Raw genomic sequence first — 15880 nt, forward strand, 5'->3', positions numbered from 1 at the left:
AAGCTGGCTGGAAAAGTCAGGAATCAAGAGGATGAAAACTTTACAAAATGGGGGAAATGTATAAGTTATTTAAAAGACCACTGTAAGCAGATGGAAACATTGGCAGGGCTTTGATTTCACTTGTAGTGTAACAATTACCATGAACAATATGGATTGATATAATAGTTAGAGTATGGAAGAAGATGCAGTTTTAAATGATTAAAAAGGGACTCCAGGGAGTGGGTGGAGGGTGGGAAGTCCTGAGATTCGGAGGAATTTCTGTATATGGTTACCGGTATATTTTTGAATTTTTTTTATAATTTTGTATTGTAAAACCAAATAAAAATGATTTCAAAAAAGAAAAAGAAAATGACAAAATTCAATAATCACCAATGACTCTTAAACTGGACGTTTAAAAGCACCATCCTATAAATGTCTAGTCTAGCCCTCCAGGTCTTCCGACTGGGACATTACCAATTTGCTCCGCTGCTTCTGTCCTCTTCCCCAGTTTGTGGAATCACGAGCCACTCAGGCAGAGATAGCATTGGCACAGCTTTATTGGCACAGACACGCAAGAGGAACGGGTCTGGACATTTACAAAATGCTCATAATGTATTTAGAATGTGCATCGCTGCCTCTTCCTTCCCCGCCTGGCTTGGCCTGGGAAACGGGTCACTTAGGCCTCTCCTTCCAAGTCCTCAGAGCTTCGCCGTCCAAAGTCCATCCAGCTGGGGTAATGAGCCTCTGGGTCCTGCACTCTGCCAGCAAATTCTGCAGTTGGGGGACGAGACACGGTGCGATTAACTAAAGGCAGGCGGTGGATTGGCCAAACCTGCCCTCAATCTCAGTCCTGCCAGCCCACTCTCTGCAGATCATCAAGAGCGATGGGGTCTGCTGGAGTTTTTCTCCTATGGCTAATAGCAGCTTCAGGGCAAGGGATTTACATCAAGACACTGGCAGGGGAGGAGATGGCTGAAAAAACACCCCTCCCTGTTTCTGCCTCCAGCATCCCCAGTTCTGACTGCCCACCCTTTGCTGCCATTTAAAAACAAAGCGAGTTAGTCACATTCAGACCATTAATATAATGTGCTGTTTTCTCTCTCGCAATTTGGAGGTACCGGTAATTCCACTACCAATGGAGACCACAAAGTACTTCTTTGGCATCCCATGTTTCCAAAAGTTAGAGGTTTTAAATTGTGCTCTCAGAGCAGTATGGAAACACTTGCAAACCACCCAGACAGTTTAAAGATTGAAGCCAGGGAGTGGTTTGCCTGTGATTCTCCAGATATTTTTGGGAGTATGGTTCTCACCACCTCCCCTGATCATTGTGGCCATGTTGGCTGAGGCTGAAGGGAGTCCAAACAGCAGAGGACCACAGGTCTGCCAATCCTGGTTCAATCAAGTAAGGAGGCAGGTTTACATTCAGATCGGAGTCTCCCCACTCAGCTCACTTCAAATCTGCCTTCCCTGTCCAGGGTTGAGGGCTGGGGGGGGGGGGGAAATGGCAGTGCAAATTTGAAGCAGAAGCTCGCTCTGCACAGTACTGATCGGCAGCACCCTCTAAGATGTCACCGAGAAACCTCTTCCTTCATCCTGTAGCGGGTTTTGCATTTAACACTTTAAGTGCCCCTTTTAAAATTAATAATAAGGGATGAGTGAATGCATGAATATTCATAACATACTTGCATGTATTAAACACCATGCATGTAGGGAGAAGCAAGACGGAGGGCTGAGTAAATATTTTATTTAATGCTTCGCCTGTCGTTTCATTTGCACAGCCAGATTAACCCCTTGGCAGAGGGAGATGCACACTATTAGTTCTTACTTTGGGAGTGCCTCTCTTGCTCTGAAGAACCCCAGCCATCCACTACGATCTGCAAAGGTCTTACTGAGAATGCGAGAAGCATGTGTGCAGTTTCTCCTACCTGTACGGAGGTAAGGCAGGAACTGGGCGACCAAATCCTTCTGGTCCTCAGAAAGATGTCCTGGCCACTCCCTGCGGATGGGACCGCCACTGCTGCTCCTCTGCATCCTCTCCGGTTGTGGTCCAGCCTTGGCTTGCCTGCTTAGCCTGCCACCCCCCTGATAGGACGTGGACACAGATCTTAAAAGGCTTGTGGCTATGAAGGTGATCAGCAGCAGGCTGGTAAGTACCTTGGTGTGCATGCCTGGAACTTGGAAGATAGTAAGAGGAGGACTTTAGGGGGTGGGTGGGGTGGTTGCCCAGCATCACATAAATTATGGAGCTGATTAAGTTCTATTGCATAGCCTGGATTTCTTTTTACCCACCTTTAGTTAACGTAATGTACACATTCACGCCATCATGCATTTGCTAGGCTTTAAAGTCTAAACTAGTGGTTCCCAATGGGTGGTCTGAGGACCCACCAGTTGTACTACCGGCCAACCAGATGCTTGCAAGCAATTCAGGAGTGCAGCAGCGCTCTCTCTACTTGGCAGACCCAGCAACTGGTGTTAAGAGGCACTGCCTTCAATACTGGAGACAGCACACCACTGTCATCATTGTAGTAACCATTAGAATAATAGAATTGTTGGAAGGGACCCCAAGAGCCATCCAGTCCAACCCCCTGCAATGCGGGAATCTCATCTAAAGCATCCATGGCAGATGGCCATCCAACTTCTGCTTCCCAAGGAAGGAGAGTCCACAACCTTCTGATGGAGATGGTTCCATCGTCGCAACAGTTGTTATTTGACTTTTTTCCATGTAGTTTTCCCACCACCCTTTTAAAGCCACATTGGTGGCCATCAGAACATCTCGTGGCAACAGATCCCCCAGTTTCAGTCTGCACTCTGTGCGGAAGCACGCCCTTTTGCTTGTCCTGAATCTTTTAGATCTAGCATCTAAAAAACCCTATCTACTCAAGAGTAGCCTTCCCCAACTGAGCGTCCTCCAGATGTCTTAGATGACAACTCCCATCCATCTCAGTGGATAAGTGTTATAGTCCCAAACACCTGGATGGCACCTGGTCAGGGAAGGCATGACTCAAGGATTCCTTCTCCTTACCTGTTGGGAGTCCTCAGTCAGTGCTCTGCTTCCGTCTCAACAGGATTCTCTCTTCTTCTCCAAAGCAGTGAGGTGCTCTCTTAAAGGCCTGTGGGCTTGCTCCTCCCCCTGATGGAGATAACTCCTCCTACTCTCTTTTACGTCAGCGGTATAGAATCAATTCCTGCAAGGGAGGGGGGATGTCTTTCCGCCCATTCCTTCCCTTTTATTGGGTCACCACGGTGAAAACTGCTCACCTGCAGCTGCTTAAAACTCAGCCAAGCCGTTTCAATAAAAGCCCAGCATTCAGCCTTCCCCAACCCAGTGCTCTCCAGATGTTGTTGGACTCCAGCTCCCATCATCCCTTGCTAGCACGGGATGGGGAAGGCTGGTGTAAGGCAACTCGACAGGAGCTAGATTTCTTGGGGGTTTGTTTTAAGGGGACAGTGAGAGGTGGTGGCATAGGTCAAGCCCCTGTCTATCTTCTTAGAGCAGGCATCCCCAAACTGCTGCCCTCCAGATGTTTTGGACTACAACTCCCATGATCCCTAGCTAACAGGACCAGTGGTCAGGGAAGATGGGAATTGTAGTCCAAAACATCTGGAGGGCTGAAGTTTGGGGATACCTGTCTTAGAGTGATCATTCCCCAAGCCTCCTCAAATCTGTTTTTCCCTTGGGTAGCTTTAAAAGAGGATATGCCTTTGAATACCAGTTGCTGTGAATCACAGGTGGGCAGAGTGTTGTTGTTGTTGTTGTTGTTGTTCTTACTTTCATTTCTATACTGCTTTCTATTTTAAAGGAAAAATCTCAAAGCGGTTTACAATACATTAAAACAGTGAATCAAACAATCCAGAATCAAACAAATTCAAGCTTCAAGGAAAATACTTCAGACCCTCCAGGTTGCAGGATTTCCACAGGTAAAATGGTAAAGGTAAAGGACCCCGGGATGGTTAAGTCCAGTCGAAGGCAACTATGGGGTTGCGGCGCTCATCTCACTTTCAGGCCGAGGGAGCCGGCGTTTGTCCACAGACAGCTTTCTGGGTCATGTGGCCAGCATGACTAAACTGCTTCTGGCGCAACGGAACACCGTGATGGAAACCAGAGTGCACAAAAACGCTGTTTACCTTCCTGCCACAGTGGTACCTATTAATCTACTTGCACTGGCATGCTTTCGAACTGCTAGGTTGGCAGAAGCTGGGACAGAGCAACGGGAACTCACCCCATCGCAGGGATTCGAACCGGGGATTGATCGGCAAGCCCAAGAGGCTCAGTGGTTTAGACCACAGCGCCACCTGCATCCCATTTCCACAGACACCTGGCTGGCCACTGTGAGAACAGGATGCTGGACTAGATGGGCCACTGACCTGATCCAGCAGTCTCATGCTATGTCCTTATGTGGAAAAAGTGCTGCAGCTGTATAACCTTCTGAGCACATATAGATACATATGAACCAGTTTTGATAGAGGTAAACCTGACCTAGCAACTGTCTGAACATCAGAACAAAGTTTGAGGAGGGAGGGGGGACAGAATTTAAATGGAAACCAAGGGTACTTGACACAAAACACATATTAAAATAGTTTATTTTAAAAATAGAGCACATCAGCCATCACAATGCCACTGGAGGAGGTGGAGAATGATCTAACAGCGACGGAAAAGAAACCACACTCCACTAAAAGCATCTTTGAAGTCTTAAGTGGCAAGGAAGGACCTCAGCTGCAAATGCTGTGTAAAGATGAAGTTTGTTTTTCAGATGCAATCCTTTCATCATCCTCTTGTTATTTCCCCGTCTTCTTTGTGGAGCAAAAATACTTCGATGATGCATAGATAGATCATCTTAAAAAGTGTCAACTTGCTACCATAAGAGCTGTTAAAGAAAGTGGGACTGTAAACATAGCCTCATAACATCCATCATGTAAGGCAATAAATTTGTATTTTCTTACCTTCTCCCCGCTACCCGCCTGCCTTCCATTCTGGTTTCCTGAAATAACATGTTGAGCTAAAGCTCCCCAGATTGCTGCCATCCCCAAACTCTCATCTTTCAATGCCAGAAAAGAAAGGAAAAAAAGAGGAAGCTTTAGGCCTACATTAATGCATTGAATTCCTACAATAAGACACCAGCCTCATACAAACCAAGGCTGTTTTGAAGATCTAGGAGGCTGCCAGTCCAATAAGAAACAACTTCTGGTACGTTGATCAAAATAACACAACGCAAAGACATTTTCAAACACGGCAAAAGGCTGATGGGATGCACAACTGACTTGTGCTTCCTTAGCTTGCACTTCTCCATCTCGTCCCAAAACCATCTTTGAATGGGAAAGAAAAATACGCGAGACACAAAACACAAGAAAATTGCTCCCTCTCTGGTCTTTGTTTACTGCCATGCATCCAGAACAGGTAAGAAAACTGATCAAACTAGGATATCCATTCAGCTGAAACAGTATAGTTTGCATGTAAGGATGTTGTATTACAAATAAGAATTGCCAACACTTAAAAAAAATGAAACCAAACAGAATTTACCCACAGAGCAAACAGGGCCTAGCATCATCTTGGAGTGAAAATGGCAGGCATCAGGGAAGTGGCAGTCAGTGGCAGTGTCATTGGCTGAGAATGCTAAGGGCTCCAGCCTGGCTGAATTAGAGAAATGCCCAGGTGGGGTTCAGCATAGCTACGAGAAAGACATGTCTCAGGTTGGCAGTTTCTAGGCCAGGGGCAGCAACGCGGTGCCCCCCCCAGATGCAGACTACATTTCCCATAATCCCTCACCATTGGCTACATCGGCTGGGTCTGATGGGGGTTGTAGGACTATCTGGAGAACACTATTTTGGCTATGCCTGCTCTACGTCCAGTTAGTAGCCTGCCAGTGTGGAGAGAGGATGCCAGGCCTCTTGACCCACTCTTCAAAACAGATCACATGGGCACAGGAGTACCTTTACAAGAGGAAGGTTTGGTCTTGAGTTTCCAATCCCTCTGCTGCAGACGTCACCACAAAGTTGCAGAGATTGATTTTCATCCCCTCCTGTCTCCTCTGACATCTCTCCTCCCTGCAGCATCTTGCGTAAGATGGATGCATCAGCCCATGAGGCTGTTGTTTAAACAAACCCTTTTCTTGGGAATAATAGCAAGGGAAAAGGGCAATTAGATGGGAAAGTAACCGATTCAACACTCCCTTCTGAGAGGAACACAAACAATTTATTCTACCATTACTGGAAGATTAGGAAGACGTGCTTTCCTGCTAAGACCAAGCTACCTATTTGTGCTTGATTTATGACTTTCCAATTGGACATCCTGCCTAGTTTAAACAGTGTCAGATGTGGAGGTAGGGCTGCTACCGCTTTCCCCGCCCAGCCGCTCCAGTTCTCTGGACAGAGGCTATGGCTCTAAAAGGGCAGAATAACAGGCAGCAATTCTAGTAGCGAAGCTCTGCATCAGTGTATTCTACCACAACTGGATTTTTTCGCTGAATAAAATGTTGTGAAGTACCAATTTGCACGTGCCACAGATGGGGAGAAAGCAGCACCGATAGAATTTCTGTGTGCTATGCTGCTAAAGTTGGCATCTCGCAGGAAAAATTTGTGGATCTATGGAACACATTTCATTAGAACTCAAGATTTAAAAACAAACCAAACAGGAAGATCAGTGCTCTATGCACTTGAAGATCCACAGCAGCTTACAAAATAACTGGAAATATTTAATGCCAGTATGAACCATCTTGAACTTTTATCATTCCTTACCTTATATTCCTATGATCCAAGTCTTCCCCTTTGCCTTTATTAATCTCCCTTCTGTTCTTTGAAGTTTCTGTTGCACACACCTGCTCAGACAACTTGCTACTCAGTGAAGTCTCAAAATAGCAGTTTAACTCTTCACTATATGTAGTGAAAATTTCGACTATTCACCTTTTTCTTACATTATTTTCAGCATGGTCTTTGGGATCACAAGGGAATACTGGTGGCCCCCAGAAAGCTGTCTAAGAAACGTTGCCATAGTTGAATTCCCTGCAACAGCCAGAATTCAGTGAGATTCAAGCGGCATACAAGGGGTTCCCTCTTGTGTTTGACCACCAGCACTGCAATTATTTCATGTGCACCTCCATGTTAATGTCTTTTCAAAGTGTGCACTGAAAATTACAAGGCGGCCAAGATTGAACAAACTCCTACATTTCTGAACAAACTAAGAGGGTGTTAGGAAGTCCCCCACTTCACTAAATATGATCGTTCTATTTTCTCTTATCTGGAAGCAAAGTACTTATGCAGTACATTTTACCTTCCTTGTTCAGCTGTAAGATGGCTAGAATGTAGACATGTCATTGTACAGTATATAAAACTATCAACGTGAGCAATAAACTATGGGCACACAGTAGCTGCCTGCAGTCACGTTACTTGACTATTTATCTCTTGATAAATGGGTATGGAAATCCACTCCATCAACCAGTCAAGTTCAAACTCAATAGCCAGGAGCTTATTCGCCACTAATGTATCAGAACCAAATTGGCTCTCTTAACACCCACATAAAAAAAGGAAATAGACTAAGAGACTCTTGACTTTAATAGATGAGAAAAGGATTGATAGGAAAGTATTAACAAGGAGTCACTCAGTGGAAAGTCACATCCACAGGATAAAGTGTCGACAAGCAAAGTGCGTGAGACCTAATAAATATTGTGGAATGGAGACAGCCAGTTTTAAAAAATCAATTCCATCGCTACACAGTATACAGTGCCAACTGTTCCAGATTGCATACTGGCTAAATATTTGAGGAACTTAAGGAAAACTTGCATAATCTTTTAACATTCATGAGATTTGTGTATGCACGCTTAGTATTTTTGTACATAACCATCACCTGAATAAGCACAAGTTATTAGTGTTACTGATGTATGTTCTAGTAGACTGGCTTTGCCCACCAGCCTGCAAGGTAAGTTTGTCCACACACTAGATTTTAGCTCCTGACACACACAGAAAAATACGCCCCATACCAGCTACAAAAGGTTTTTGAACTGCACTTAAGATTTTAAATACTCCCAGCTCTATCTTCCTTGCAAAGTGACTAGGCTGGAAAACTGGGGCACTTCCTGCAAGTGTCAGTTTGTTACATAATTGTTTGCCTCAGCCATTTCCCTATTTGGAATTATGTTTTAACACCATGAACACCACCTTTGGGCCACTAAATGGCACCAACAAATGATTTAGAACCACCACTTATACAGTGGAATAGGCCCCTTTGTTGCAAGGACTTTTGTCACACCCTGAAGAGAAAAATTCCATGTGGAGCTCAAAATGCCTAAAGTGGTTTGTGTGGAAACTGACCCCTTAATGGAATCTACAAGCTCTACCCTGGGCCAGATCTCTTTCGTCTTCTTAAAAAGTGTATCATGGCTGACATCAGGCCACCTCCGGCTATTCTTATTACTATTGCAGGACTGCACCCACGAGCTTCTTCACCCTACCCATCTTTCACCAATGGCACAAACAGAACTTCCTGATCTGTAAAGCCCAACTGAAGCACTTTACATATTAAGCTTACTAAACTTTGGTATTCATTTAAAGTAACTCTCCATCCTCAGTCTCTTTAGGCTGCATTAACACACAAACATTCTGAGCACACTGCTACACAAAAGGCCTAACCAATAAAATGATGCAGCATGTTACAGAGATCATCCCTCAGCATTGTGATGCAACTCAACGGTCAGCAGGCCAATTATGTTGGGGATACCAGGGCATGGTATTGCGTTGTACTTTTCCTGTCCCTTCTACCTAAACTCAGAATTTATCTCCTGAACCTCTACTTTGGACAGTGCTTAAGTCTGCTTATAGTCAGAAGATCTTCCTCCTCTGGAGATGCCTACAACTTTAGGCTGGAGTGGCACAGATCAAATGTAGTTTGTGAACTGCTACTTCAGCTGACAAAAAAACCCTATAGGTGTACCCTTTAGCAGGGTATTGAAAGGACAAGGAAACTGTTTCTGAAAATCATTTTTATTTAAATAATTGTTTAAATACATTTCACAGAACATCAGGACTTGAACCAAGAAAACTGTTGCTTCACAGGGTCATTAGTTGTTAAAAGCAGCACTCCACAATGACAAACCTATTTTAAAACTGCTCCCTTAACTTTAAGCCACAGATTGAGTCTGCTATCGATGGGTCTGGGAACGGGGACTTTGGTTTCCACATCCCCTGATACCTTTGAAGGAAGATTCCTTCAGATGTACGAAGGCAATTCAGACCCAAACTCTGCACTCTGCCACTTAAGTGTCACAGTTTGTTCCAGACAAGCACCTCTAGTTATTAGCCTCAATTTCTATGACATGGTGGCTTGAAAGTTTTTTAGAAAGTCCCCAACACAGCCAAAACATTCATGGCCTCTTATCTGAAGTGTCTTGTGTAGAATAAGCTTCTGGCTTTATACCACAACTGGGCCTGGTTTAAATGAGGAACAGCAAGACGACACAACGTGGGCTCTTGTCAGTTTATTACATTGCTGAGTTACACTAGTCCAGACTAAGGGGAACCTGATGCGATTACATTTTGCAAGCTGGCTTGTTTTTAAACTAGTGATGCGGGGCACAAGGAATTTCTCATCTTAGGGAAGTCTTCCCCCTTGAGACTTTGGCGAGCCACAGGCACTTAAAACCCATGGACTTTCAGCTGGTCGTCTTTAGCCAGTCCAATCTGCAGAAGGAAAGAGAGAAGTGAATGTGGCTTCAAACACCAACTCATGAATGCAGTCTATACAATAGGGTGTCTTTAAAAACTCACCAGCTCGATAGCCACCACACAAACCAACAAAAGTTAAAAACAGTTACTTTACAGGCTGTGTGGTTGTCTTAATTCAGTTGCTGTGATCCATCATGAACATATTCAACCTTATGCCCATCTTAAAATGCAAGAACAGCAGCAATAAGCCAAACAGGAGGTTTAAGGACTCCCTTGAGATGCTCACCTCAACAAGGAACTGACATATGTTCTTCCGCTGGTCCCCTTGAAGCTGGATCACCTCTCCATACTCTGGGTGCTCAATCACGGTACCATTGCAGGCAAATTTCTACAGACATAAAAATCAAGTATTAAAAATAAATCTCAGAGAAGCATTTTTTTTGGGGGGGGGGGAAGGAGCTTTGCCGCAATATACGCTGAGGTGTCCAAGAAACAGATCACCTTCTATCAACCAAAGCACAAGCATCTTTTGCCACACCTCCAAGCACTTTTGAGTTCTTTCTGCAAAAGATGGAAGCTACTTGCCTTCTTGAAGGCCTTCACCAGTTTCTTTTTATCATAATCATCGGCGATGCCCTGGACTGTGGTGAGGGTTTTTCTACCGTTTCTCTGCTGGATCCTTATATGGATGTAGTCCTCAGTCCCAGCAGGAAGTAAGTCATCACCCTTACTTGCATCAGCAAAGGGGTCTGGAAAGAGAAAGAAAGGGTTAAAAGCTACACAAAGGACATGGCACCCCTGCTAAAAGTGTGAAGGTGCTTATTTTTGTCAATGCCGCCTTCTCAACACCATCTACAACACTTCATTTTCCTGTTCAAAAGCCCAAGAGCTATTTACTATGTACCAAACAAAGTGCCATAAATGAACTGCTTAGCCACAAGGAAAGGAGTTGGCATAAGAGACAGAGTGTTACTCCATCACTGATCCGGGCCTCTTCCCTGACACCCGGTTACACAGTACTTTGCTCTCTTTTCCTCTTGCAGGCCCTGAAAACAGCCCTTTCCTCTCGGGCCACGTGACACCCGTCGAGCCGCCTCTCCCTGTTCCGAAGCCCCTCCCTCGTCTCCGGCTGACGCAACCGCCAAGAATTAGCAACTGCGTCAGTGAAGCCAGAGGGAGGGGGGGGTGAGAGAGAGAAGAAAAGGGAAGATGGCAGAGGCTGCTCAGCAAACGCCACATCCCGGAGCCTCTCGTGGCCCCAAACACCAAGACACAGAGAAAGAAACCAGCATCTTGATGCGCCCCCCCCCCCCGCTCGGGCTTCCTCGGAGATTTCTCCCCCACAAAAAAATCTGGCTCCCCGCAGCCCCCATGGCCGATCAATCATCTTTACAGAAAAACCCCTCCCCACGTCCAATACACTAGAATATTTGCGCTAAGCCCCCCCCCGCGAACTTCCTACCAAATGCACTCTCCCCCATCGCCTCCAATACCCCCATAGCCTCCGTAACTCCCGCCTCGCTTTCCAGCCTATCGAAAAGTATTTCGCTTCCCCCCCATACTGGCTTCATGCCAACCTCGATCTAAGTTCTTTAACCTTCCTTAAGCATCTCCCCCCCCGAAAAAACCCCCAACAACACCGCGGTCAAGAGGCTCCTCCCCATTTACCCCCGTCCCCCCATTGTCCCCCCTTCCCACGCGGCAACAGGCTCCGCCCTCTCTACCGCAGCCATGGCTCCGCCCCAGACTCTTCGCCCCCCCCCGTCCCTTTTCGAAAAAATGCCCCCTCCCTTTCCCGCAGTTTCCAGTCAGCCTCTCCTCTTTCTCCCTAGTTCAGGGCCCGCTTGAGCCTCGCCCTTTGTCCCGACATTAGAGGCCTGTTCGCCTCCTCCGAGGCCTTCCCTCGATTACGGACCAACCGACGATCCCCCTCAAACGGTCGCCCTTCAGGCTCGTTTCTGTCCCCCCGCCCGCCCCACAAAAACCTGAGGCTTCCAACCTATTTGCCCCCCCCCCCCGCTCTGGCCGGTGTCCTCACCGAAGGAGTGGAGGTTCTGGATAGCGGACATACGACGCGCTTCGCTTCGCTTTTTCCCGGGTCGGAGGCAACAGCAGCGACGGCGAAAGGCGGACGCGACGAAGTAAACGGCTCTTCAACCTCTGCGAGGGGGCACCAAAAAAAGGAAAAGGCAGCAGGAAGGGCGGAGCCACACGGCCGGCCGTTTATATAGTGGGTAGGCTTTTGTGACGTCAGCGCGCACCGGGAGGCGAGGGAAGGGATTGGCTAGAAAGGGGAACGGGGTGTGTTGTGTATGTGGTGGGGGGAATAACGCGCACAACCCCGCTGGAGGGGGATGGGAGGAATCAAGGCTGCGGCTGTGCAGCCGTCACGCTCAGGCCCTTTCCTCCTTCTCAAACCCTGCCCCGCCCGTAGCCGCGTATTTGTGCAAACCCAGCACGCTTGCGCAGTGGGGCGAGGGAGGCGACGGGAAACTGGACACGACTGGATTTCCCCCCCTTGTGACGTCGTTGCGCGCTAGGGCTTGAAGGGGATTGGACGACAAAGAACGTAGCGCGGGGAGGGGGCGCTGCGCACTTTCTAAGGGGAGGGGGAGGAAAAAAGGCAGGCGGGAAGGAAAAACAGCACAGTAGTTGTGGAGGCGGAGGGAAACGAATGTTTGGCGCATGCGCGTTGTTGCGTGAGGCATTTTTTCAGGGTGTGAGTTTGTGTGTGCTTGCCTTTGTTTGCTTGTTATTTGCGTTTGGTAGTCTTGATAATCTCGTGTCATCATTTTTTAAATAATAATTAAAAAAGAGCATTTTAGGGTCCTGAAATGTGAAGTCTTCTGAAGGAAGCCTATTCCTTGGTAGTAGGAAATGCACTCTGTACGTTCCCAGAGGCGCCCCCTTTTTAATTGAAAAGATCACGTTCTGCTACGCAGGAAAACAACGTTTTAATTCATTAACGGAGTTTAGTAGCTACATCAAATCAAGCCTGCTTTCATTGGGGCTGAGGTGAATAGCACCCCATTTCAATTGACCTTTCACAAGATTCATATTACTTGTGGAGAAGGACAACAAATGGTGGCAGCTCTATCTGAGCTTCGGCTCTGGCTCAGTGTCTTTGGACCCTAGCATCTAACATTTTGTGCTACTTTAATCATCATCTATAGCAGGCAGAACTCCAGAAGAGCAGCAGCCCTCTTTTATCCCTCTTCAGAGGCGCAGAGGGGCCTTCTCTTTTTATATATACAGTATATAATTTTCATTAATTTTCCTGTTTTACAATTTAGAATACTCATTTAAACATCCTTAAAATATCAATGACTTCCCTTCTTCTCTTTCCATGGTTCATTTTGCATATCATAAATCCCTGCATATTTTACATGAACTAAACCGTTCAGTATTCCATTATTACATCCATCAAAACGTATTTACACGGTTGAATTTATCTTAATGCTGCTGTTATAAGAGTTTTAAGGTCTTAGATATATAATAAATGTTCATAAATGTACAAGGCAAACACGTACATAAATATATAAACCAATGACTGAAAGCAGTTACAGGAAGACAGTCCTAAAACCATTTTGACTCCCAAACTGACCAAATGTTTCTCTGCAAGGAGGGAGGGGTGAGGGAACCTTCCCATTGTCTCAGGAATTAAGTAATTACCATCTCAAAGAAATGGCCAGGCTACCAGGAAAGGAAATTAGATAAGGCATTATCAGATAACCTGGCAGACAGGAAAAACAACATTCAAGTTTCTGTTGTAGTCCGCCTTTTCTGTGACATAGGGTTTCTGTGATGTATGTATGATGTATGGAGGGGTGGTCTTGAGCTCCAGGGCAGGGAATTTCAAAATGTCTATATAAGGGCAGGTACACTTTTGTTCTGGGTCCTCCTCCGTTCTCCTGCCTGTAAGCGGGCACCCTGTTGCAACAGTTCAATAAAGATCAGGCTTACTAGCTGCTTTGCTTCTCAATATTCTCTGGCTGGCCTCTGTTACAGTATTTTCTCCTACTGATGGAGAACCTACAAAGGACTCTGTAAGGACAGATTTTGTTTGCAACACTGCCAACCCTTTCAAGTGTGCACAATTTCCCCCCATATATTCAATAAACTTTTCCCAATCTTCTCTAAACGGATGTTCTAGTTCTCTTATTCTATATGTTAACTCCGCGAGTTGCACATATTCTGTCAGTTTAAGTCGCCATTCTCCTTTAGTTGGGTTCTCTCTCGTTTCCCATTTTGGGGCTAACAAAACACAGGCCGCAGTAGTGGCAAACATAAATAACATTTTTTGACACCTGGGAATTTCCATCTGAATTATCCCCAACAAAAAGAACTCTCTTTTTTTTGGGGGGGGAGTACTTTTAAACATTTTTTTCCAGTTCATTATGGATTATTTTGGATTGAATGACAATGAATCCATAATGGCAGAGGAGCCTTCTCAACGCAATTCAGAAATAGAAACACCTAATCCCGTTCCTTCGTCCTTTTAATCCAGTCAGTTATCTTGGTGACTTGTGCTGTCTATGTGTATTAAGCCAATAAAAGTTTTATCCTTAGGTCAAACATTTTGAAAGCCAGATCTACCTCAGCTGAGGTGAAACTCAGGATTTTCTTGTCTCAGTTTCTCAGGAGAGACAAGCAAAACAAAGACAAACCACCCCCCCCAAAGACTTGTATGTGTAGGCTCCTCTGTAAAATAATAGCCAGCAATTAATTAGCTGGGAGAATGATGCAACATGAATACTGCAGAAATGCCTGGACTTTGCAGTGAATTTTGTGAGTTTCTGAGCAGTAATTTCAGAACAGATTCCAGAACGTCTGGAATTCATGTGAGGCCCCAAACGTACGGTTTCCTGTTTCCCCCCGCTGCAGCATGCATGCATGTGTGGGAGCTTTGATGACTGGACATCTCCCCCTACTCCGGGGGAAAAAAATGCCACAGAGCTGGCTCTCTGCCTCTGCATGAGCTGTTGCCATCACGTGATACCAGGGCCTCTCTTTCACACTGCACATCTTTCAGATTTCCAAAATACTGCAGATCTCCAGTTTGTCCAAACGACTTCTGAAATGAACCAGTTAATCAGGCAGCACGCACCCCGTTCTTTCCTCTGTGAATTCCTCCTCTTCAATTGCAACTCCATCGCCCTTGACTTGGGACACAGCACTCCATGTTCTGGCAACTTCCAGACTGGATTATTATAGGGTGCTCAGTCCTGGGGCTGCCCTTGAAGATGACCCAGAAACTTCAATTTATCCAAAATGCAACAGCCAGATTATTGGCTTTAGAACTCATAATAATCCTTGTTCCAAAACAGCTGCATTGGCTGCTGGTTAGTTTTCAGGCTGTATTCAAGGTGCTCACAATAGTGTGTGCAGCTTTTGACGTGGCACCTGAGATACCGTAGGTGTTTTCAGAACTCACCCTATTATTGTGAATGTAACATGTTATGACATTTCTCTTGTGGTAACCATCTGGCACCTGTTGGTTAAGGTGAGTACATAGTACTGTAATAATAATAATAATAATACTCCTGGAGCTTCATGCATACGCTCCAACATTTCTCTGATGAAAATAGGGATGTCCTGTTCAATACTAATACTAATACTAATATTTATACCCCGCCCTTCTGATTGGGTTGCCCCAGCCACTCTGGGGCGGCTTCCAACATAGGTATTTAAAAACATAATAAAACATTAAACATTTAAAAACTTGCCTATACAGGGCTGCCTTCAGATGCCTTCTTAGTATAGTTACTTATCTTCTTGTTCTCAGGGGTCCATGCCCTCCAACATTTCTCCAATGAAAACATGGACATCCTGCCATACCCTCCAACATTTCTCCAATGAAAATAAGAAAAGTGGGACATTCCGGAATCAAACCAGAAACTGGGGTGGCTTCTGTAAATCCGGGACAGTCCCTGGAAAACAGGGACACTTGGAGGGCCTGTTCATGTTTCCTGCTGCTTAATTTGGGATATTCACTCTTCTTTTCCACCTGCTATTAGGCTGAAGCTACTGGAACCTTATAATGGCATGGTCTGCGTTCTATAGCCAGTTGCCAGATCTTCCTTGAATTGGTTTTGACCCTGGGGCTCCTAGGTGCTTGACCCCTATAGTAAAGCAATGCAGAGAAACATCTGGATGTTATTTTCCTATGACTCCCCAGCTGGAACCAGAACATACCTGCCCAAACCTGATTTGTATTTTCTGTGCAGTGCAGAGCACATAAATAGGCTCT

The 15880-nt window shown here is 45.6% G+C and overlaps 2 protein-coding genes across 2 annotated transcripts; both read right to left on the reverse strand.

The window, feature by feature from the left end:
- Positions 1-525: 525 nt before the first annotated feature.
- On the reverse strand, positions 526-3047 carry LOC118094619 (gastrin/cholecystokinin-like peptide). The gene is made up of 3 exons (XM_035135173.2): positions 3002-3047; positions 1905-2153; positions 526-750 (listed from the first exon to the last, which is right to left on the reverse strand). Exons 2-3 carry the CDS (start codon positions 2143-2145, stop codon positions 656-658), a joined length of 336 nt encoding a protein of 111 aa, XP_034991064.1. The 5' UTR covers positions 2146-2153; positions 3002-3047; the 3' UTR covers positions 526-655.
- Positions 3048-8931: 5884 nt separating this feature from the next.
- Positions 8932-11839, reverse strand: EIF1 (eukaryotic translation initiation factor 1). The gene is made up of 4 exons (XM_035135583.2): positions 11669-11839; positions 10216-10379; positions 9917-10018; positions 8932-9645 (listed from the first exon to the last, which is right to left on the reverse strand). The coding sequence occupies exons 1-4, from the start codon at positions 11697-11699 to the stop codon at positions 9601-9603; spliced, it is 342 nt and encodes a 113-aa protein (XP_034991474.1). The 5' UTR covers positions 11700-11839; the 3' UTR covers positions 8932-9600.
- Between the last annotated feature and the right edge of the window lie 4041 nt (positions 11840-15880).

The sequence above is a fragment of the Zootoca vivipara genome, chromosome 13 (genome assembly GCF_963506605.1).
Source record: "Zootoca vivipara chromosome 13, rZooViv1.1, whole genome shotgun sequence".
Classification (NCBI taxonomy): Eukaryota; Metazoa; Chordata; class Lepidosauria; order Squamata; family Lacertidae; genus Zootoca; species Zootoca vivipara.

Excerpts from the sequence above, each read along its gene's own strand:
- LOC118094619 (XM_035135173.2), bottom strand. The coding sequence starts at position 2,145 with ATGCACACCAAGGTACTTACCAGCCTGCTGCTGATCACCTTCATAGCC. Across the intron at positions 751-1,904 it reads CCTGCCTTACCTCCGTACAG|AATTTGCTGGCAGAGTGCAG; the intron begins GTAGGAGAAACT and ends CCCCAACTGCAG.
- EIF1 (XM_035135583.2), bottom strand. The coding sequence starts at position 11,699 with ATGTCCGCTATCCAGAACCTCCACTCCTTCG. Across the intron at positions 10,019-10,215 it reads TGGTGAAGGCCTTCAAGAAG|AAATTTGCCTGCAATGGTAC; the intron begins GCAAGTAGCTTC and ends TTATGTCTGTAG. Across the intron at positions 9,646-9,916 it reads TATGTCAGTTCCTTGTTGAG|ATTGGACTGGCTAAAGACGA; the intron begins GTGAGCATCTCA and ends TTCCTTCTGCAG.